The sequence below is a fragment of the Zophobas morio genome, unplaced genomic scaffold (assembly GCF_036711695.1).
Source record: "Zophobas morio isolate AGI-343-1 ecotype UQ-CSIRO unplaced genomic scaffold, CSIRO_AGI_Zmor_V1 ptg000436l, whole genome shotgun sequence".
Lineage (NCBI taxonomy): Eukaryota > Metazoa > Arthropoda > Insecta > Coleoptera > Tenebrionidae > Zophobas > Zophobas morio.
In genome coordinates, this window is record NW_026972539.1 from 116,445 (window position 1) to 139,390 (window position 22,946).

Sequence of the window (22,946 nt, forward strand, 5' to 3'; positions counted from 1 at the left end):
AGTAGGTTACTGCCTAATCTTCACAATTTATAAATGGAAAAGTCAATTAGAAAAAGAATGACCTAAGATACGTATGGACCCTGGCCTATGTAATAAAGGTTAAGCAGTAAAAATGAGCTATAGTTTAGGGTTTTTCTACTACATTGCAGATATAGTGTAGTTCAATAAACCTGCTACCTCTTTTTATATCAATTTTATTGTTATAAGCGCTACAGTCAAACTCGAGAGACTAGGCGAGTAGGAGCCCTAACTAAGTATAGTGTCACCTGATGGTGTTTTAATATTTCCATTTATATTTTTAAAGGACTAGAGAATGTGAATGCAGTTCATTTGTGCAACCATATGTAAATAACTAACTAAATATGGTAATATCTTCAACTAATTGAAGTTAAAAAAAAACTTTTAATATTAAAGTCATTAAAAAAGAAAAAAGTAAACCAACTTTTAACGATGGATCTCTTGGATTGCGCAAAGAAGGAGGAAGACAGAAATAAGTAGCGTGAACAGCATACGTGAATCATCTAATCTTTGACGGTGCCTTTTTTATAAGTTTGCCAGGAGCATACTTGTTTGTGTATCAGTCTATAAAAATGTTAAGAACTGGTCACTTTCTAAAAATTTAAGGTTGTTACACGAGGTGTATATAATGTGAGAGGTTGAACAATGGATGGCATATGGTATGTTGAACCACATCCCTTAGTGATGAAATCTTATGTTAAAAAATTAAAGTTAGCCTAGTGTGAAGATTTTTATAAGAGTAAAGTAAAAATAACGTGCTCGTATAATAAAAACTTTATTACCAAAACTATTCTCGTCGTTCTTTTAAAGTAAAAAGTTTCCATAAACTTTTAGTAGTATGAACGAAAGCGTCGTTTAATCAGGGATAATCTTTGAAAAAATTATTTTTTTTTCGTTAGATTTTAATTAATAATGCTTTCTAGCTATAATTTTTTTCATCACTTATTGCAAAGTTTTTTTTACTCAAAATATTATTAATGTAAGTTATTTTCATGTCTTCAGTAATTGTGGTAGACCCCTTTTTAAATTTCACCGTTTAGCTTACTATCACATTCTCTGTAATTCCATTTGACCTGCATTAAAAATTTTCTTTTTTTAAACATATTGCAATTCATATTATTATCCAATTGTGTCTGATAATAATTTTACGGTTTCTCTTATAAGTTTTTCAATGTTTAAAATTTAATTTATCTTTTGTGACTTAACACAAGTTTAGTTGCATTGATTGCACTAAAAGAGTTTAATAGTGTTTAATCTGCACTAACCTATACTCTGACTCCGACTAAAAGAGTAGAAACCAACAACCACCGGTAATCTAGTTCTTTATATTGTAAACCCCTCGACATTTCACACACAGTAGTATAGACTTTTTAATGATATAAATTACACTTTCGGACATTCATAAAATGGTTTATCCCAATCATAATTAAGCTTTTAAAATCCTTATTACTTACCAGCTTACCCAAAAAAGAAACATTCTACAACTTAAATTTTAGAGATCAGCTAAGTAAACTCTTTTTAAGCAAGATTTTACAGCTTTTACTGTAAACTTCAGGAGGTAACGAAGCCCATACAAACTTTCAGTATAGTCAAAATAACTTATAAATCACACGGTTTAAACATTTTCATTATATCAACAGCTAAATGCACCTAAGTTTTTTCAGCCCTTATCTATTAATCTAGGTTTTTCCTTAGAATAAAGAATTTTTTCCTAAAACGCTGGCATAATTCATATTTAGTGACAATTATCTTTTAAGCCTCAAATGTAATACTGTCACTCCCCAGATATTTAATTTTTTTTTCTACTTGTCCACATGTTTCACAGTCGAACCATGACCAGATGGGAAAGTATTAACTATAAACCCTCTATAATATTTACCTTACTATGCATGTAACCGCAAAAAAGAGGAAGAGCGACCTTTTTATTGTTTCCCTAGAGGGACGGGTTTATATCTTAGGGGGAGAAACAGAGTTAATTTACATAAAGGATAGAAAACAAAAAACGTGGTTTAAAAACGTACTAATTCACGTAAAGTTAATTCCAACAGTATTTATTGTAATAACCAATAAATACTGCTTTTTATATGTGCTTAATTCTATCAATATTCCATATTAAAAAAAAAACTCCTATAAGTTCTTACTGTTCACTTATGGCTTAAGTAATTGTGTTTAGTTATATATACTCATTAGCTTAATAAAGGACCAAGCAACAGCTAAATCCTATCTATATGTTATGCTCTATCTTATTTGAGCTTAACTAAATTGTGTTTAATGCTGGTGTCGATCAGAAGAGTTGTGCCTTATCAATTATTAATATGATTCACGCTTATTTATTAATAACTTTATGACACCATTTACTTAATTTTCTTCCTCGTCATCTTACACCCAAGTTTCACATTAGATTTAACAGCTTACCTAACAGGAACAGTAACAACAGCACAATGAATAGGACTGTTACACTAATATTAAAGAACATTAAGGTACCAATTGCTTACCTTTAAAGCTATTTTAAATACTTGAGCCAGGTTATTCTTTATTTAGAATCCCAAGCTAATAAGTTTAATCTTAGGGGTGTCCTCCTCTTATTAAAAATAGCGAGCGCGAAGTACTTTCTTAAGTGCGCGCCTATTTCTTCTCGAGTGGTGGTTCTTTGCATTACAATATATGCTAAACAGTTTTTTGTTTCTGGCTGTCATACTTATAATCCTCATTTGGGGTCCTGATCCCACCACTCATGCTCTTAAGAGCAACATACATACGCATATCTTTTAAACTCTTTAAGAACCGTATGGTTTCTTTCCAGAAATTATTAGTTACTTTTAAAAAATTTACTTTAAGTAGCTTCTCACATCATGCATAAATATGAGGTCTTTGCTATTTTTCGGAGCTCAACCATTCATTTGACTTATTTTTCAGCTTGACTCAAGGTGCTTCCCTTATAATACGCTCCTTATATCTGGAAGTACCTTTTAAATCATATATATTTTTAGAGGATTGGGCTCCACAGTTCAAGGCAGTTAAGGGCTCTAATTATGTTCAAAATTAAAAACGAATGCTTATTTTTCTCTACGCATTTAAAGGATAACGTGTGAAGACGGCTTCCTACTTTGCTTGGTTTTTTTTCGATTTGTAACAATATTATTTTTATAATTCTCCGTTTTAAACAAGATCTTCACGTCCTCAACTAAGTTATAAGGAACATCATTTATTGGTACCTTACCTATCTCGATTTATTGATAGGAAGCCTAACCGATATTGAAATTATAGTCCAAATTTTACCTCATTTCAAAGATCTGGTAATAATTATTTTTTCCGAGCACATTGATAGATGCAATTTAAACCTAAGGGTACGAGGTGTCTTAAATAAACGGCTAACACATAGATATCACTTACCATCACCTAAAGGGTGAGTTAAATGAACTGTGACTTAATACACGACTTTAAAGCGGCAGGGGCCCTATGATGATAATAAAGCGCGCTAAAAGTTACAAAACATAAAAAAATAAAAGAATGATAAGAGCATGAAACAGACTAGCATATAATATAAAAAATTAGTAATATAGGAATACAAGGATAAGAACAAGTTGGGGATAAAGATAAGAAGGTTAAAACAAAAACAAATATTAAATATAGATATGTAAGACGGGCTTAACTAAAAAGTATTTAACAAGATCGAGGCGCTCTTCACCGGGCGCAACCCTACTTTCAAGACTTGACCCCCCATGTAAAAGAAATGCGAAGTTTAAGGTAATATGCACAAAAGTAACAGTGATGATGACGACTTTTATATTTATAATAAATATATCAACCCAACTAAGATAATAATAAACAAAAATTTATTAATGAATGTCACAATAATAATACTATAAATGCTAAACATATTATTAGTGATATATAAATAGTAACAGTAGTACTATAGATTGTAATTATAAAATAACATTAACCAAGTAATATTTTTGACTAAAAGATTTTTAAAAGACTCGAAAACATATTAAAAACAATTGGAACTCATTAGTTAGAGCATTAATTAAACAAATGACTAAATGAAAGATGGTGCTTTAATTGATCTTTAAGCTATTGCACGCTCTTCGTGGGGATTATTGTCACAAAAGATTGCTGGTTAACAAATTTTGATGCTTTGTACGTTTACAAAGTTCCCATAAATTATATCAGTTGCCCAGATATTTCGTGATATATAATGCTCCTTAAGATAAAATTTTTATAATCAAATTCCTATAAAAGCTGTGCACACACCAGAACCCTATAATTAATAGGGCTATAAGTTACCATCCTAAAAAAATATTGAAAGTATTTTTGTCCTCGGCATCTACTTTTGGGTTGAGATTAATAAAACCCTCCAGTAAAAAGATACATACGTACGTATGACCGGAAGCAACAAAAAGGTATAGTTAGTTTGGCTGCATATTGTAATTGCGATAAACATGAACTCCACCCATGTGTAAGTGTGGCTTGTGTCTAAAGAAGTTGTATATATACTCTACTTGTTTACTTCATTTGCAAGTAAAGTAATTGGACACAGGGCTTCCAGGAAGTAGTACCTTTTAATTAATGTAAATGAGCCGCAATCCTGCAAACACTATGGGGACCCAAGAAGTACTGAATACATTTTAATTTAAGTGTCTACCGGAAGAAAATAATTTTTTACTGGACGGAAAAAGTACTTGACTGGATTTAAAGATAAAATAAAAATGGTTCTGATGCTCGTTGAGCCCCTCACAGTAGACGAATAGGCAAAAACTCTCAACTAAACTACCGCCTCTACTTTGTAAAATTGCCGTTTAGAGCTGAAATGTGTGAAATGCAGAAGAACAGGCATCAACGGAGTTTTCCATACAAAAATTGTTTACAATTAGCAAACTGCCTAGTAAAGCTAGTATTGGTCCTAAAAAGATAATAATCGAACACGGCTCGCAGGCAAGAGACCTGCATGTAACACCTTTTAGAGTTGCATCTTATGGTTACAGTTTCACTTAAAAAAATGACAGAGATTTATCATGTAAGAGCGCCGTTGGGACGTTGTCTATTGTGCTAATGATATGCTAGTGTCACTACCGCGCTTTGATCTCTGAACCTTCCACATTGTTCCCGCGGAGCTTGACTGGGCCTTCATTGTATCTTTCTTATTTTGTATCTATCTTGATGAGAGGTATAACTTGCCACTTGTCTCGGGCTGAATTTTCTAAGTGCTGCATTAGGGGAGTAATTTCGGGACGAAAACTCCCAGTGAGTGCATTATGTTTTTTAATTTTTAAAAAAAATGCACGAAAAAAAAGGCTTAAAAATTGAGTGGTGGTAGAGAACACTACTCGCTGCTTTGTTTCGGCGAAGGACTAGTGGGAACTGCTACTCTTTCTTATAGTTTGTTTATGTATAGTGCTATTTTTAAAATGTAGTATATATAAAGTAATAGCATCTTTTGGCTAATAAATTTGGCTAAAGATAACAGTGCTTAATCCTGTATTTGAGATGTTTAAATGTAGTAATATATACTAGTATTTACTTTATACAAATGCTGCTTAAAACATCGCTAAGACACCCTATAACTTGAACAGAAACATTGCCCCACACGGGGTATCTCTTGGTCAAACAAAATAATTAGTTATCGCTTCGCTGGCTATTCAGGTTATCTAGTAAAATATAAATTTCTTAAATGTATAAAAAAAAAAAATTATTTATCTTAAACTTAATCAGCTAACAAGTTAAATTTAGGGAACTATCGAAAATACAATATAAACTCGGTCACATTGTAATAGCTACTTACCGCCTACTACTTAAATTTCGCTTTTTAGTTACTACTACAACCCTTAAGTAAAATTATGCTCCACTGTTTACTGCAAATTTTTTAACAAATAACTATTTTTTAACAAGAAAAGCGGATTGTTAGCTTTAATGATTTTAATTGAATTTAAGGTTTTAACATTAAGTAAACACTGGTGTTGACTTAATAGTAGTATCAGAGTTATTTATGCGAAGATTGATTATGTGGAACTATTTTGAAAATAATGATAAGTAAACTGTGTAACTGACAAATTTGGAAAGTAATAATAAAGTTAGCAATCGAAGTATTTAAATATTATAAAAATGTAATTTGGGTTCGATATCCCCTCCTTCTTCTCCCCCACTTGGAAGAAATGTAAGCTGATACGAACAATAAAGTTTATGGAAGATGTAAATAATAGTAGAAAATAAGAAAAAAAAATAAAGATTGCAAGATTATTAAGACTTGATACTTAATAGATGACTTTCTGTCCTCTGAATGTGGACGTTCAATTTTGCGTGGTGAAAATCTAATTAAGACAAAGCGGTTCCTCAGTTAGTTTTGATGAATGCCAGCGGTGCATGAGAATTTTCTGCAAGTGATACTCGCTGAATATTATAGCACCCCTACGGAAGGACTTTTACAATGTCTAATGCTACTAGCTGTTCATGAAAAATAGATTGTTATGATATTTTTCCGAGCACTTTCCAGCCCACCTTCTATAGATGACATATAAACAGTATTTTGTGCTAACAGCCCTTCATAGGGTAGTGCCTCCTTAAAAATCTTTAGATTAAAGGAACTTGTCCTACTGTCGATACGTTAAGGACTGGTAGGTAATACCTTGCAGTCTTTAGTTATGTGCTGTTTGACGTTAAATCCTTGCAAAAGATTAACCACACATAGCATTAGCCAGCTCTATTTGTACTCTGGGGACGCGCAGAGGCTGTGAAAATATTTTACGCTTTATAAATTGCGAAAAATAACTTGATATATATTGCCGGAAGTCTAGCGTTCGAGGCTGTAAAAGTGCTCTCGAAAATAAAATACTTTCCTTAGCTCGTTACCTACCAACGAAGACACGGTTAATGTAATAGACTTTGCTTTATGCGGTCAAAATGAAAAGATTTTGCTTTGGAAACAGATCCTCTAAACCTTAAAAACCTGAAACCGTAAATGTTTTTAAAAACCAGCTATTGCGCTAGACGACTTTTGCAGTAGAATGCCCACTGCGTTAACTGCAAGGACAAGCTGTAAAATTGTGGCAGCCAAAATAAGCCGAAATGCTGGCACATGGGTGGTTCTCAAAAACTACTTAACGGAACCGCATTGGTCGTTTAAAGAAGCGCAGCAACATCCTCCCAATACTTTTCCTAATTGAAAAGGCGTAGAGGTTTCTTAGTTTAGCAGGAGCCAAGCCCACGAAAAAAATTCCGATCTGCAATTCTCCCGAAAATCGTTAAGCATAAGTAATTAGGGTGCGCAGCTACAATTAGACTCTGTTGCCCCATGTGGCGTCAATAATTGTAACTTAGCAACTCGAAACAGATGAATCAGAAGCGTACATGGTAAAATGTCGAGTAATACGCAGAACAACGCATATCCTACGAGTGTTTGGCTCCTCAAAGACAGTTGCACAAGAAAGAGGGGGTACCCTTTAAATGTTCATTCCTTCACTGCGATAATACAATGCGAAGCGTGCCAAGTTAGTCATCTATCGATATACCTAAAAGAACAAAATGTTCATACATCTGGCTGTCACTGCACAAAACTCCTGCGGTAAGTTTATACTTAGCCCATTCAATTGACGCAGCTAAAAAAGAGCTGATCTTTCTTTCCACAGCCTCTTGGAGGCCGTAATGTTAGGTGTGTCGAAGGTGGCTTATGATGGATTGTATCTTTTGGCGATTCGTTAAGCGGATCAATAAAAACCTCTATCATACCAACCATCACCGTCAAAAAGTAGTTTTGGTGGGAAGAAAGATGTAGAAGAGACACTTTTTGCCGAGCACTTTGCTACACAGTTCGTGTCACCGGCTTGTCTTGCCTTGAGACAAAGATATAACTCCCAAATCTGTTCTTTCTTTGCGAAAGTTATTCAGCCGACGGAAAATGCCTTAAGTAACGTTAGGCAGTCTATTTTGACTCGCAAACCCACTGACGTAGATGGATAACATTCTATAATTTACTATCGTAAATACTGCGGCCTACTTTAGACCCTTAAATATTTCCTCTGAGTAACCTTCTCTCGGTAGCAGAAAGAACTCTCGAAACCTGCTGTGATGAGCCAGTTCCCATTTAATTAAAGCTTTTTACCTTATTAATCTAGTATTATATCTACATATAATATTTTATTATTTAGTTTAAAAAAATTTTAAAAATACAATTCCATCATACCATGCAAATTACATTAAAGAAAAATTCGTTTATGCATGTTGTAAAAGATGTTACAAATTAGAAATTATAATGTAAAAAGCGGGAAACTTGTTTTTTTGACGTAATTTGGTTTTACGGTTCAAAGTCAGGACGCAAATATATTATAAACAGTGAGTTGTATAATTAGTATAAAAGCATTATAGATTACAGATATTGTAGTATGAAAACCTTAAGCACAATAATAATTTATTGATAAGTTTTAAGACTCCTAAGGAGCACAAATTCAAAAACTAAATAACCATTCTAAAATAATATAAATAAGCGCTAAGGGCAAGTCATCTCAATCTTATAGCGTTTTGCCCTCGAAGATACACGTAGGAAACGTGTGGTATAATAGGATATTCTAGAAAGTTGGCTATTTTGATAGCTTTTAAAGGCCTATATCCTTATGTACCGTTGTCCTTTTATCAATTTTGGATATGGCCTGTGCACCTTAACTTTTTGCTTAAAATTTACCATTAATATTTAACCTACTTACATAGCACTTTACTTTATATTTATTTATTACTTTAAACTACTTAATTATTAAAATAACATATTTTAACCTAATTTTCCAATTAAGTCTGCTGCTATAATTTAAATTATGGCCTTTGCTTTCTCAAAATATTTTCCTTAAAGAATAATTCGGACACCATTTTGCTTTTTTAAATAATATCAAATTTAAAAGTCATGACGTTTATGTTTATTATATAGAGTCAGTTTATTTACAAGTATTCTATTAGAAATCGTGGAATCCCTTTGAGTTCTTTTAAATTTCCTTTGTATATACCATGTAGCGATCTCTAGTTATATAATAAGGTTTTACTATTTAATAATATTTTACACCAACAATTAAGTGGTATTCCTATGGGGTATGCTGCTCCAGTTTTAGCAACTATATATGGCGTATTATAAAGCCTTAAAGTTTATTTCATAACTTTTTTCCAATATATTGTTTAATAAAAGGTATATGGATGATACATTGCACATAGAGGTTAGAAATGAAAAAGTTCAACTTTCTGACTTTATCAGTTATATGTCGAATGTACTAACTAAAAATGAACTTCGGAAAATTTCCCGGACAATTCTATATCCTTTCTAAAATTATTTATTTAAAAAGTCAAATACTGGATTGTTCATAGAACATATAAAAATGTAAAAATGAGCTCATTATACACCTACCTAGCCAAAAGCCAACTAGAACCCCGGCGAAGCGTTCAGGCTTCGACGGCCGCCCCAAGAAGGCGCAGTAAAGTAGCACTTGATCGCTTACGACCGCTAACAGGTGACTGATCCACCGTTATTTGCTGGTCACGGTGCACTAATAACGTCCATCATGCCCCACAGTTTTCAGAAAGAGTTTATAAGTGATGAACATCAACATTTTTGTTTAACTTAGAATCAACAATAACAGGTCTTTTATAAGATCTTTATAGGGTAAAGTTTACTGTAGTTACAATTTTTGCTAATAGAAATGGCGCAACACAAGCGTTTGAAGGCAAGTTCCATTAATAGAGTTTTTGGAAACGGAGGGGCAGCGTGGCACTGTCCAATGCGGTTTCTTACCTAGCTTCTCCGCTATAACCTGAAGACGGAAAACCGTTTTATTTATAACTGATTTTGTCGTCTTACTTCAGTATAAGCACGCTTTGCACAGGGGACATACCTCTTGCGTAAGCCTCCCTCGATGGTTGGAACGTCGAGAACGCAATATATCCCTCCAAATACTAACTTAAAAGGTCTCTCCTATGGTAAGTAGCATTTCGTTATGCTCAGGAGATGTGAAGGTGCAATTATTCATCTGTGCTTGCCAGGATTAAGGCCACGACGTGCGTTCTTGGACTTCAGGATTTCCGCCGCTGTGTAGAAGTTTTACTAAAAGGTGTCATTCCTGTTTTCGCTTTATAAAGGTGAAATATTATATTATTTCCTCTTAGAGAAGCTTCAGCTGCAAAAACTAGATCGGAGTTGCCGGCGATATCACGGGCATAGGTAAGAAATACTATCATCTAAAAATACAGGCTGCTTTCATGTTCTCTACAGGGAATATACCTGAGTCTTTATTTATATTATATTTTATGTTTTTATTAGTTATACATAGAGTTTTTAGTGTCATTATTAGCAATGTTTCTATTATGGTTGTTACAGCCATCTTTACTTTTAGTACAAGTATTATTTCTATATTATTTTTGTTATTAATATTATCATGGTTTTTGTTATTATTTGTGACTTTTTTTTACTTTAGCACTACCTAAGGATAGTAAATTAATTTACTATCCTCTATTATCTTATTTTAAGCTCGTTGACTAATTAAAGAGCACTGTAAGGATTAGCGGTTACTTGTAAATAAAAATTGATCTGGGGATTCTTTCAACTTTTAGTTTACTTTTTGACAGGGAAATAATTTTTCGATGGTCTTTAGTTTCAACTTTACAGCTTTCACTCTTTTCGAAGTAGCATACATATTTCTTAGATCGTCTTACAGATAAAAGAAGGCCATAAAGTTTAAAAGTTTAGCTTGTTAAAAGCGCTTTTTCTGGGCCCTCTTGTAGCTTCCTCATTATTGAGGATTTTTTGAATTTCAAAAGAAGTTATATTGAAGTTTTGAAAAATCGAGAGGTGCACATTACCAGGTCCTTACTTTCGGTAGTAAACCTTAAAAATCTGTTTAAGTGCTGAAAGGCAACTATGACTATGGGCAATTTCTAAAAGAAATTGAAGATAAGGGCGCATGCTTGATTATTGAATTGTTTATTAAATATATATAAAATTATTAGCTTTGTATTGATTTACTTTTTAAAGCAGCTTTTAATAAATATCCTTATTTAGCTTGCTTATCGAAGGTTTATATACAGATGAAGTTAGTACTATGAGTTTAGCAGCCCAAAGATGCCCCTCTTCGTAGATAGTAAAAGCAGGGGTGTAAATAACTAGTTTTATTACAAAAGCCCCTGTTAGTACAAAGCTTAGATTTTTACATTTAAACTTTTTTTGAAATTAAAAAAAAAAATAATGTCTCACTTTGTTATGCTATTTACACCATCTTTTTGGTTCCTAATTTACCATCTATTAAGTATGAAAAGTATCTTATACACTGTTGTGTTGTGCACCTCTTTGAGAATTTTTTATTGAAGGGTGCTAACATTGTTCTTAAAATAGAAGTAGAAACTAATTTTTCTAATATTTCTAATAAAAATTAAGTAAATAATTAACAAATGCTCTGAATTGGTTCTTATATATGTAGTCATTCTTTTATAAAATCCATGGGGATCATTCTGACTAATTTACTTTATTGTTTAAACAAAAACATAAAACAATTTTCAAAATAATTGAAATGGGCCGAGTTTACTAAATATAGAATAAACTCATAAGTAACGACTCGGTCCAGCCTATAAAAGGGTTTTATAGCTATGGTGTTTATGAGAGCTTTTAATAAGCCCTTTGACTGGCTTGTCTACTCGGGTGGGTGCACTCTTCGAAGTTAATGTGTGTAGGAGTCAATCGTTTTTTTTTCGCTCATCTTTTCCTTAAACCCTCTTTAGGTGTTTTGTTTTTTAAAGTAAAAAATTTTCTGACTGTCGTATCTTCTAATAATTTATAACTAACTGTCGTTTTAGGTTCTCTTGATTTTTTCTACGGTGTTAAAACCCTAAGTTAATATATTAAATCAAAAATAAATTTAAGCTATGAACAAAACTTGCGGGCGTTGCTCAAAGGTCGCGTACCCAGTTGAAAGTATTTAAAATAATTAATTTTTTGTTTAAAAATCTTTATAAACCTTATTTCTAACAGATTTTTTAATAATCCTAATAATAATGAAATAGGTAACTTAGTAAACGGGCGATCTTGGCATAAGCCTTGTTTTAATTGCGCTACTTGCCACTTAACTTTGACTTTAAAAAATTTTGTTTCCGCTCAAGGTCGATCTTACTAGGTTATAATAGCCTATATTTAAATTTATGGTTTTTAGGAGAAATTTATTGCAAAGCTCACGTACCTAAAGCGGATACTCATTTTCTAAAGGATCAAGAAACAGCAAAAGTCGCCAGTAAGTTGTTTAGATATAATGTTTTTATATAAATTTACATTGAATAAGTAAAAGAGTGAAAAGTACGTAAAGTAAAAAAATTAATAAAAAAATAAATTGAAAATAATGTAGTTCACATAAATTTTATTTCTCGTGTATAGATACGTCTGTTAAAACTGCTGCTGTTGTTCCCTGCCCTGCTGATCCATCTATTGTATTTGTGTCTATAATATAAACACTTTGAATAGTTACAAAAGTTTTTGAATTTTACTTACAAAGAAAGGAGCTACTGCTCCTGCAGAAGTTTCTAAAGAAAAAGAGGCCAGCACATCCGTCGGCCTTGAAATGTTGTCTGCTAAACCCAGCAAGGAACCTTTAAATAACAAGCAGTCATCCGATCAATATGCCAACATTAACATCGTTCCCAGTCAAGTTTCAATAGAAACTTCAGAAGTGACTCCTGGAAACTGTGCTGCATGTGGTAATTCGTTGGCTGAAGAGGAGTCCTATGCGTATTATGACGATAAGTTGTGGCATCTGCCTTGCTTCAAGTGTCGAAAGTGCCGGAGGGTTTTCTCCGCACAAGAGGAGTTTGTTCCTCACGAGCCTAAAAGCAAGAAAGAGGAGTGTCGCATCTACTGCATCCCCTGCTACGAGGAAAAACAGGCCAAGCACTCGCCGTGCGCAGCATGCAAGGCAGGCATTCGCCCTAGCGAGGACAGGATTCGTTTTGAGGGGTTTCTCTACCACAGCGACTGTTTTAAGTGCTCTACGTGTCACGGTCCTTTGGATTTGTCCGCCTTCTTCTACAAAGATGGCGCGTTTTCCTGTGATAAGTGCGAAAATTTTCCAGTTTGCACTAAGTGTAATCTGCAAATAAAAGGTTTTTTCCTTTATATCTTGTACATAAGTGTTCTCTTCAAAATTTTGCACAGATTCAAGCTATCCTTGCGTAGCCGGCAAACCGTATCATAGCAATTGTGTAGTTTGCAAGGAATGTAGCTCTGCGCTTACCTCCCCTTTTACGCGCGATGGAGATCTTTACTGTAGGGAACACGCGTGATGTGTCTATGACTACGTACTCGCAATATACATGTATATGAAGTTTCTTATTGTTAAAAAAATTTAAAATTTTTAAAAATTAAATATTTAAATATTAAATATAATATTATTATAAATGTTTAGGGCTTGCATGTGCTTGGTTTGCATGGAAAAAAAATTTTTTTTTTGGCTTCAGTAATAACTGCCGTAGCCTCAGCAGTAAAATTTTAAACTGTAATATAGTTGAGTACGTCACGAAGGCCTATTCGGCCGGCTGCACTCCCTGACTGTTCTGTTAGACCTTACCCTTTCATTTTTTACTATCCTCTTCTTTTACTTGCGATCGCCTTACTATGCCAGAGCCAGAACCTGCAGCTCTTCTTGACAAGCTTGCTGCGGGTGGTGGACCCGTCTTAAACATAGCAAATAGCAAGGAGTCACTAACGGCACTTTTATCAGTGGATCCCGCACGTGGTACCACTTAAAAAGGGAAGACTAGTTTTTATATCCCTTAGGTCGACCTACAGCTGCCCTGCGTTGTACGACTAATATTTCGGCATGGACCGTACATGCATTAATCACCATTGCTGTTATCCGACTAAACAATAAAGTTGGGCGCGAAACTTTAAGAGATATACGGGCGCATACTTACATCCAAACTAGGACAGCATGGACGCATACTGCGCTGGACTTAGCCCCTGCTAAAGTCCTTAGAAAATAGGGCAACGCACTGCTTTTTAACAATAAGAATCTTAAACTACTTTTCAGAAACACCAATACACCAAACTCCTTAATGGTTAGAAGAAAATCGGCTATTTTCAAAATCAAGACTTGAAAGACTCATAACAAGTAATGACGAAGTTTTACTTAAGTAATTTCGGAGTAAACCTTTAACTAATTTAAAAACTTCTAAGAGAGACTTTCGTACAGGCGCAATATAAGCGTAAATTTTAAATTATACGCTTAAAATTATTGTCATCCTTTTTTGTTACTAAAAAAGATTTGAATACTGTGAATAGACAGGCATTAGGTTTTACAATTTTATCTTTTTAATTTTTTTAACGGGTAAAGCTAATAATGGCTGCGGCACAGAATTTTAGAAGGAAGAAAGCTTTATCTACAAATCTTTAATTTAAAATTATTCACATAAAGTATACTTTGTTCGGTTAACATTTTGTGGTCACTACTAGAAAGCTTTTTCACGTCATTTACCATATTGGCTTCAATAATACATCGTTATTACAGGCAATACAAACAATTTTTTCGCGTTCTTCCAGGACGGCTCGCGTGAGGCAACAGTTATAACACACGCAGCCACCGCACAAAAAACACAACTTGAACTTGGCAGAAAATAAACTAAACTTTACGGCTTTGCAAATCCAACAAAGTTTTCTCTCGACGATCTGAAATAATAAAAAAAAAGCTAAAAAAATAATAAGTGCCACAAGGACTTCAAAAATACCTAAAAAAAAAACCGAACAAAAAGTAAAATATAATGATAACTAAATGCGACTACGCAAATAATATAAAGCATTGCTTTAAGTAGAAGAGAACCTTTTTATAGACAGCGGAGGCCTCAAACTTCAAATCGGACACGGACGCTTCGCGAAGAACTTTGCATATATGCACCACTTCCTGAAGACTTTAAGCACCACCAAAATAATAAAGCCAACCAAAATAAGCCGCCTTCTTACCGTAATCTCTCAGTCGAATTGCCCGAGTTATCCACACGAGCAGCGGGCTTAGGAAGGTTCACCGAACTGCACTTTGCAGAAAGAATGCTGCCATTTGAGGTCAAACTGCAGCAGCTACTGCTAAAACTGGTCTCATTTCTTGAAAGCTCCACGTTAAATAAGTCAAAATGAGACTTTGGTACAAGTTCACTACGATTTTCTTTTCTTGATAAATTAAGCGAACGCTGCGAACGTCTAAAGATTAAATAAAAGAAATACAAGCAGTTACTCAATAAACCGCACGGATAAAAGCCTTTGCTAACTTTATCAACATTTGTAAAAATTCTTGTCCAGTAGAAATATAGAAAATTAAGAAAAATACTGTTCAGGATTGGCATTCGAGTTTTCCGGTATGCTTAAAGGTTTGTTTTTCGAATTAGAATCAACTGTTTCTGTTTTAATAAAAAAACTAAATATTCTAGTCCCCTTTAACTTTTAATAAGACTTAAATATATTGTAAATCTAAAGTTCCTCGAAAATAAAACAAAAAGTTTAAACAGCAAATATAAAAGCTAATAGCCATGGCAGGTTGATAGTAATGATAAGACAGTTCAGTTTTACAACAGTCGCTCTAGCCTTCGCTTAGGAATGCGCATAAAAGTTTCCTAAAAAAACCAAGCCGCCCCCTTATAACAAAAACCTTTTATTAAACAAAGCAGAAACTGATAGACAAACTTTGAAAGCATGAAAGCCCGTTATTTCTTTTGTTCGAACAATATTTGTATATAATGATGATAGTGTTGAAACCTGAAGGATTTGCACTTCCGCCACAAATAAATTGGCTTGCTACTACAGGTTGCTTTTCAAATACGACTACATTCTTAGGAAATTAAATTAAAAATATATAGTACTCGAATAATTACAAAAAAGTTAACCGTAGGCTTCAAGTAAGTTCCAGTTCTTATCGCCTCCATTAAAGTGTCGCGATCTTGGGTTTCCTGAACTGTGCAGGGCTTTTCTGAAGGACTCTTAAAAGGTGCTTTGTTTTTTTCTGTCTAAGAAAAGTTATAGTTATAGACTGCACGCATTAAGTCTAGTATATATACTGCAAACTATATATATACTGCAGTACAAATATCACACTCATAATATGTGTTCTGTAGTGCTTGCGTAGAACAGAAGTCAACTTTTATATTATAACTGTTAATAGAAATACTTTTTTAGAGATGTTTATCACGTGATCCATATTGCACACCTCCTGGTATAATTCAGAAAGCAGAACACGAGAATTGGGAGCTTTCTCCTCGGCTAGCTTTAGGTAAGGTATAACATTATACATACAAAATTGAACAAAAAGTACTTATAAATATAAAAATGTTAAAATCTCCCAGAAAGTTGAAGTTAATAAGATTTTATAGGTAAAAAAACACGCGATCCATATATAAAGGTTTATGCTTTCTAAACCTAGCAAATTATTAATCTTTCTCTCTAACCCTCAGTTATATAATAATCCACGCAGTAAACATGTGCGAGACTTGCTAAGCTGAAATGAATAGTTAAACAAATGCTTGCACGAAACACAAACAAATGGTGAAGTATTTTTCTTTTTTTTTTTATAATAACGTTATATACTTTGTAGCTTAACCCAGTAAAATAATAATCGATTGGTCAAAAGGGCATCTATATTTTGTAAACTATTTTTTCAGACTAAAAGTTGCTCTTCTAAGAGAACAAAAGCGCAGACCTTGCTAACCGCTTGAACGGTTGGCCGTTCCAAAGGATCTTCACTTGTCATTGCTTCAAGTAGTTTTTCTAAATCAACCGAAAGAACAGGTTCCTAAATATTCGATAAGAAATTCCATCAACTTCCCCTGGCAAAAAAAAGAGCAATCTTTTTTGTATTCTTAAAATTATAAAATACGAAAGTTTGTTATTAACTTATAGCTTAAATAAGGATAACTTAAAAAGACTGGCAATACAAATACTAAACCAAAAAAAATTATCTATAAAACTTAGTAGCTACATATACATTAAAAATCTTTTTTAGGCAAAAATTTAAAAAGTTATAAAATAAGAATAAGATAAAAGATAAAATAATATAATAAAAAAAAAATACAGAGGGTTTACAAGGTTAGAAAACAGTTACAAATATTTACAAACCTCATCTTCAGCGACTTTGTAATCAGCTGCACAATATAGAGTTCCACCAATGCCATACGAACAGGCCTAATATGAATAAATAAAAAAAATTAGCTTGGATGATTCTAAAAACTGATAAAATTAACTTTTTCAAAGGTATCTTTTGTCGTTATTTCGATAGTTTCCAATTCAGGAGGAAAGAAATTGGTAAAAGAATCAAAGTAGAAATCTTCGAAATTTTCTAAAACTAATTAAGAGTAGCAAAGAAATGAGGTTTCCATATTTTAAATTACGGGTTAAAATTAAAAATAGTAAATTTTTAAGTGGGAACTTAAAAACATGAGCGAGATTAATAAGTAATTTACTTTGAAAAGAAACTTTTCCTTCAATATCAATAATAATTGAGTGGGGAGAGCAAACGAGTTTAGAGTATATTTTAATTTCTTCAATTTTATTCACCGCTAGCATTGACTAAATTATCTACGTAAGCGTAGAAAGGTTTAAAAACCAAGAGCTGGGCAGTTACCTCTAGTAATATACTCCAGATTTGGGATTCTGAAAGAGGGGCATCCAAAATATTTAAAATATTAAGAATTGAAAATTTTTTATTTTTAAAACCTTCGCTGCTCTTCCTCATAGTTGTTAACATCAAACTAACCAAATTGGTATACGTAGACTGTCAGGAACAAGCCTAAGTCATATGGTTTAACTTAATAGAATTTAAGAGGGCGAGGTTTGAACGAACTGGCGAAGTTCGCCTCGGCAGAACAGAACCCACGACCTTATCAGTGCTTTTAACCGCTAAATTACGATGATAACTCTCGATTCCGGTATGATGACTTTAAGTAGTTAGTTACAACTTACCCACATACTCTCCCTCGAGAAAACTTTTTCTGATTAGAAATAAGGCCTTTTTGTTTTGTTAGGGTGCACTATTTAGAAGTTTTGGCGGTGATTTTTTTAAACGGTTAAATACGTAAAGCCATCATACCGGGCTCGAGAGTTGTCGTTGTAGCTCAGCGTTTAAGATCATTGACGCGCATACACAAGGTCGTGGGCCCGATTTCCACCGACTCGGCACTTTTTCGGTCCTTGATGATCGCGTATGTAACCTCGCTCTCATTAAATCTAATACGTTTCAAAACCGCCACCTCAGAGAGACTCAGCTCTACTTGTTTTAAGTAAAAAGAGCAAAATAAAGAGGTATAATACTACGATACTACGTCGAATTATTAGTAAATAACTTAAGATGCACTTCATATAAAAATAATAATTAGCCTTTACATTGATAAAAATTTATAATATAGGTAATACACCTAAGTAGTTTATATACTAATTTAGAAGGTCAAGGGCTGCTTCGAAATATCTAATAACTTCATGTGAGTATCCTAGATTTCTACCCTGCATAAGCGACTTAATGAAAGCATTTAGTGGTATGTCTACATCCTGCACCAATAATTGAAAATCAATGTACTATTTTATTAACTAAAGTTGCACATAAAAATATTTATGGAGCTACTACATATAATAAATATTAAATATATTACCTACAGAAGCGATTGAAGATACAACTATAACAATAACCGATAATTTGACTAGGGAGACGGGTCTAATAAAAAGATCATTAACTATAACAACCGAAATTAACTTCATATACTCGCAGCTAAACTACAACAACACATATCAGCCCTTTAGCCTTTACATCCCATTGCGTCCGCTATATATGTTAAGGAAAGGGCCACCACCTAGTGTGCTATTACGCTTTATACATTTTAAGAATTGATACGCAATTTAAACACCGATGATGACAGAAGCAAAGCTCTTCTCAACCCCACAATAAACTAGTTGCCCAGGGACAGTCAACGCACACTTATTTCAGACTTGGCGCTAGCATGAAAGTGTCCACGAAGAATTTAAAGACGACTACTAATAATTATCGGTAAATTGTAATGAGTGTATATTAGCTCAACTTAACAAAGGGTTAGCTACTCATAACCCAGTGCTATCGTTAAGGGAAACTTGCATATAAGAGCCCTTTTTATACAATAAAAAAACATTAAGAAATATTTAAAAACTATCAATTTTAATACGTAAAACCATCATACCAGGATTAAGAGTGGTAGGCACAGGGGTTAAGAGCATAGTTGCGCTTACCCAAGGCCCTGGATTCGAATCCCGCCGACGCGACTCTCTTTTTTGGTCTTTGTTGGTTACGTAACTAACCTCATCCTCATATAATTCTAATAGAAAATTCTCTGGTACGCCTCACAGAACTGCTGTACCATATAAAATTTCCACTCATCATGTTAACCCTTAACCTTAACCTCACAAACAAATCACCTATAAACATGCATGTTACAAACTTACCAAACCTATAAACCCGGTTGATCATACAGTTAGATAGCATATGTCAAATATATATGCAATTAACAACGAGAAGGCAATAATGTAACAAAGTTTTAAACATATATAAATACAATGAACTTCAAGTTCATACACGGAGACAACAAGGCCCCTCACAAGACAAATGCCAGGAAAAAAATTGTGTTTATTAAGTAGGCTATATAATATATTAAAATCGAATATATCCTTACCGATAAACAATAACGGCCGCTATTGAAGAAATAAGAACAGGTAAAGGTGGGCTGTTCTATAATCAATGAACTTATCAAAACGGGGATCTTCCTTATCCATATCTCAAGGATACCCTACAGTACTGCTATGCAGCCGAACATTTAAACAAAATACAACACGCGTTATATACTAAAACAGTTAGAATTAACCTTTATACACTTGACGGAAGCTTTGCGTTATGCTGTATTTCTGAATGTGATATAAAAATATCATGACATATCAACCACTGGGGTGTAAAGTTCTCGATATACAAAAAATAATAGACTTAAAAGGTAACAGAAAAAAAGAATTATTGAAGTTGTACTTTTTTCTAAGCCATTAATTTAACCAATGATAAAAATATTTGATACTATATACTGACACAAACCTTATAATTTTGTCATGAAGCCTTACACATTATATTTGGTAAAGAAAAAAAGTCCTGGAAATAGACCAACTTTATAATTAACCAAACATATCCTCAATTACACAAACCAAACTTTGTTTTACACAAGAGAAGGTCTATGGCTATAAGCATAGCACACCCTGATATTGTAGGTAATCCTCTTTACCCTGCACCACGCGAAAAGACCCTTAGGGACGGGAACAAAATGCCTCTAAACAAATTCTTATACATTATAACCACTCACGCTCTAGAGCTAAAAGCATAGCTCTCCCCCAGAAAAGACAGTAAGACCTTGAGAACATAGGTTTAACAGTGGATACAGTGGTTAGAGCATTGTGAGACAAAAGCTTAAGGTTTGCAGGTTCCATTCCCGTCTGTGCCAACTCGCAGTTTTCTTATTTAGTGGTTACGCGTACAACTTCCCTGTAAGTAAATTCTAATACTACTTGCTTCACAAAAGAAAAGACCAAAAACTCACGGCCTACTTTTAAACTACCATAGTATACTTCATTTGGCCGATTTTTATTAGTATTGCCATTAGCGTCAGTAAGCTTAAACGACATCTTGTGGTGTGAATGCTGGTTGTCATTAAAGATTAGTCGCTTTTTAAATTTTTTAATATGAAATGACGGCATAGCTCTTAGTGGACTAATTAAGCAATTTCTTACAAATAATAGGAGTAGAGTAAGAAAGTCTTACTGTGACACTAAATGCAGCAAATATTATAAAAAATGTTTGTCTTCCTGCGCGCTTGCTTTGAATCAGCCATGGAATTGAATAAGGTAACACTTAATATTATCGATATTTTCTAATAGTTTTTTTAATTACTGAAGTGAGTATCTTTTAGCAGTGTTGCGTTTCTTATATTGTTAAGTGATGTCGTCAGTATTACTTAACAGTTAAAAACCGACTGGTAGAACGGCTAGAATTCATTTTTGTTGCTGAATAGATTTTGGCCGCTTCATGGAACGTTTTGGGTTTTGTACTTTACTGTGCGTAAGGGGAGGCAAACAATATTAGATGTTGCTTGCTCATCACCAAGTTTAAAGCTTTTACATTAAAAAATGGAAGTTACTTAAATGCGAGGCCATTTACTTCCTGTGGTTTTAAAAGAATTTTAGCTCTTAAAAAAGTATAAAAGTAGCAATTAGGTCTAGTTATATGTACTAGAAGAACACATTAGATTGTCAGCAAAATACTTTAACGGTTATTACGCCCCACAAGTCTGAATTTGTAATAGTTCTTGAATCAAAAATTATATTTTTTAGGTACAACCCTTTGTTAAGGTTGCTAACCTAGTAGGTATAGTACCAAGATCGGGGTGAATTCAGTAAATAACAGCATGCGATGATAGTATCAGAGATTATGTCTCCTGCATAATTTTTTGATGTAAAAAGTACCATGTCGCTGGGATGAGCCTGAGGAAACAATCTTATTGATTTATTTTTTAAGCTTTTCATTCGAAGCATAATTAAAGCAGCAAGCTCTAGATCTAAATATACGAATTTTTTTTTTAGTCATTTCATGCATGTTCAAGTTATTGGCAGTAGAAGTATACCTGCCGACTGGTACCTATACAAATTTTAATAGTGCACTACTGTTGATTTCACAGGCTGAGAGTTTCCAGAACTAGAATATTATAGACAAATAAAAGTAAATATGATTTAGGAAAATGGAAGGGTTAAGAGAAACTTTGGTAATTTAGCCTTATTAATGTCCGTACGGTCCCTTTAAACTCAGCAGCAAATTACTGTTCTCGACTGAGCAGATCCCTTAAACACTTTTTTAAGTCATTGCTGAGCTAAAACGGTATTTTTTCCTATCAAAAAACAATGCTTAATCAACTCACGAATTTCATTTTTCCATTATTTGGAAAGTTACATTGGTTAAGTCTTTAAAATTTCAATATATCGATAGCAAATAGTCGAAAATTCCTCAAATTTAAACACGTATCATTTGAAGAATACTACTAACTAAGAATGGTATGAATTCTTCTTAAGATGGGGGCACCTGTGTAATAACCCCGGTACTTTCAAGGTGATGAATTATATCCCTTAAAAACATTTGGTAGTCTAATCCTAGCGATTTGTTCCAACGTATCCCTCCGTTTATCATGAGGGAATCCTTTCCATATAAACACCCTTCTCATTGAAAACTTGAAGCATTGTTTCTTTCTCAACTATACACTTGCTTGACTTAAAATATGTTTTGCTCACATAAATTTCATTTCCTGATGTACCTAAATGGCATAACCTGAATTATAAGCAGTGTCTAATATCTTTTCATCTTAATTTTAGGTCAACTAAGAATTCTTTATGTAACTCATAGCAATTCGTACTTGGGTACGACTACGGCTGGTCCAAGCCAAGTTTCACCGAAAATTTTATAATTATTCTCGAGATATATAATATCACCAAGTCCTATTCGACTTCTTCCTCACATATTTGTCATGAGCTTCTTTCTTTTTAATTTACAAGATACTGAGATTTGTCTTACGCCTTCAATTGACTTATAGCCTTCTATAACCTATGTTTAATTTAAATAGCTTAATTTCGTCAATTTTTCTAATAACTACAATACGCTTTTGCTGGTTATTTTTCACTAAATCAAAATAATTAACAGGGGTTCTAAGGAGCATAAACAGCATTGACACCTAAAAGATCGGGCAGTCCACTGTAATAGTAAACATACACAAATTTTATGCCACCCCCTAAACACCCTTTAGCCAATACTTTTTAAAAATCAGAATGGACCTTACAGCGATTCCCCTAATTTAGTGCCAACTAACCTTAACTACATGGTGTCCAAGTCTATGTTTAGTAAAAAAAAAAAAAA

At 33.5% G+C, this 22,946-nt stretch overlaps 1 protein-coding gene and 1 long non-coding RNA gene across 7 annotated transcripts; one reads left to right on the top strand and one right to left on the bottom strand.

Moving 5' to 3' along the window:
• The first annotated feature begins 9,868 nt into the window (after positions 1-9,868).
• Positions 9,869-13,469, top strand: LOC135120889 (LIM domain-containing protein B-like). Of its 6 annotated transcripts, XM_064045217.1 has the most exons (10): positions 9,869-9,963; positions 10,027-10,094; positions 10,150-10,204; positions 11,830-11,947; positions 12,037-12,132; positions 12,183-12,260; positions 12,401-12,453; positions 12,519-13,122; positions 13,175-13,317; positions 13,425-13,469. In XM_064045217.1, the coding sequence occupies exons 4-9, from the start codon at positions 11,899-11,901 to the stop codon at positions 13,300-13,302; spliced, it is 1,008 nt and encodes a 335-aa protein (XP_063901287.1). In that variant the 5' UTR covers positions 9,869-9,963; positions 10,027-10,094; positions 10,150-10,204; positions 11,830-11,898; the 3' UTR covers positions 13,303-13,317; positions 13,425-13,469. The 6 variants fall into 6 exon arrangements, with proteins under 6 accessions (XP_063901287.1, XP_063901286.1, XP_063901290.1 ...); XM_064045216.1 differs by lacking the exon at positions 13,425-13,469 and having other exon boundaries at positions 13,175-13,339; XM_064045220.1 differs by lacking the exon at positions 13,425-13,469 and having other exon boundaries at positions 11,897-11,947; positions 13,175-13,339.
• Positions 13,470-15,079: 1,610 nt separating this feature from the next.
• LOC135120891 (uncharacterized) lies at positions 15,080-15,961 on the bottom strand. The gene is made up of 4 exons (XR_010278778.1): positions 15,889-15,961; positions 15,761-15,833; positions 15,336-15,405; positions 15,080-15,208 (listed from the first exon to the last, which is right to left on the bottom strand). It is a non-coding gene; the product is annotated as an uncharacterized LOC135120891 (long non-coding RNA).
• Positions 15,962-22,946: the final 6,985 nt, after the last annotated feature.

Coding starts and splice junctions, on each gene's coding strand:
- LOC135120889 (XM_064045217.1), top strand. CDS start 11,899: ATGAACAAAACTTGCGGGCGTTGCTCAAAGGTCGCGTACCCAGTTGAA. Junction 12,454..12,518: donor GCCCTGCTGATCCATCTATT/GTATTTGTGTCT, acceptor TTACTTACAAAG/AAAGGAGCTACTGCTCCTGC. Junction 13,123..13,174: donor GTGTAATCTGCAAATAAAAG/GTTTTTTCCTTT, acceptor AATTTTGCACAG/ATTCAAGCTATCCTTGCGTA.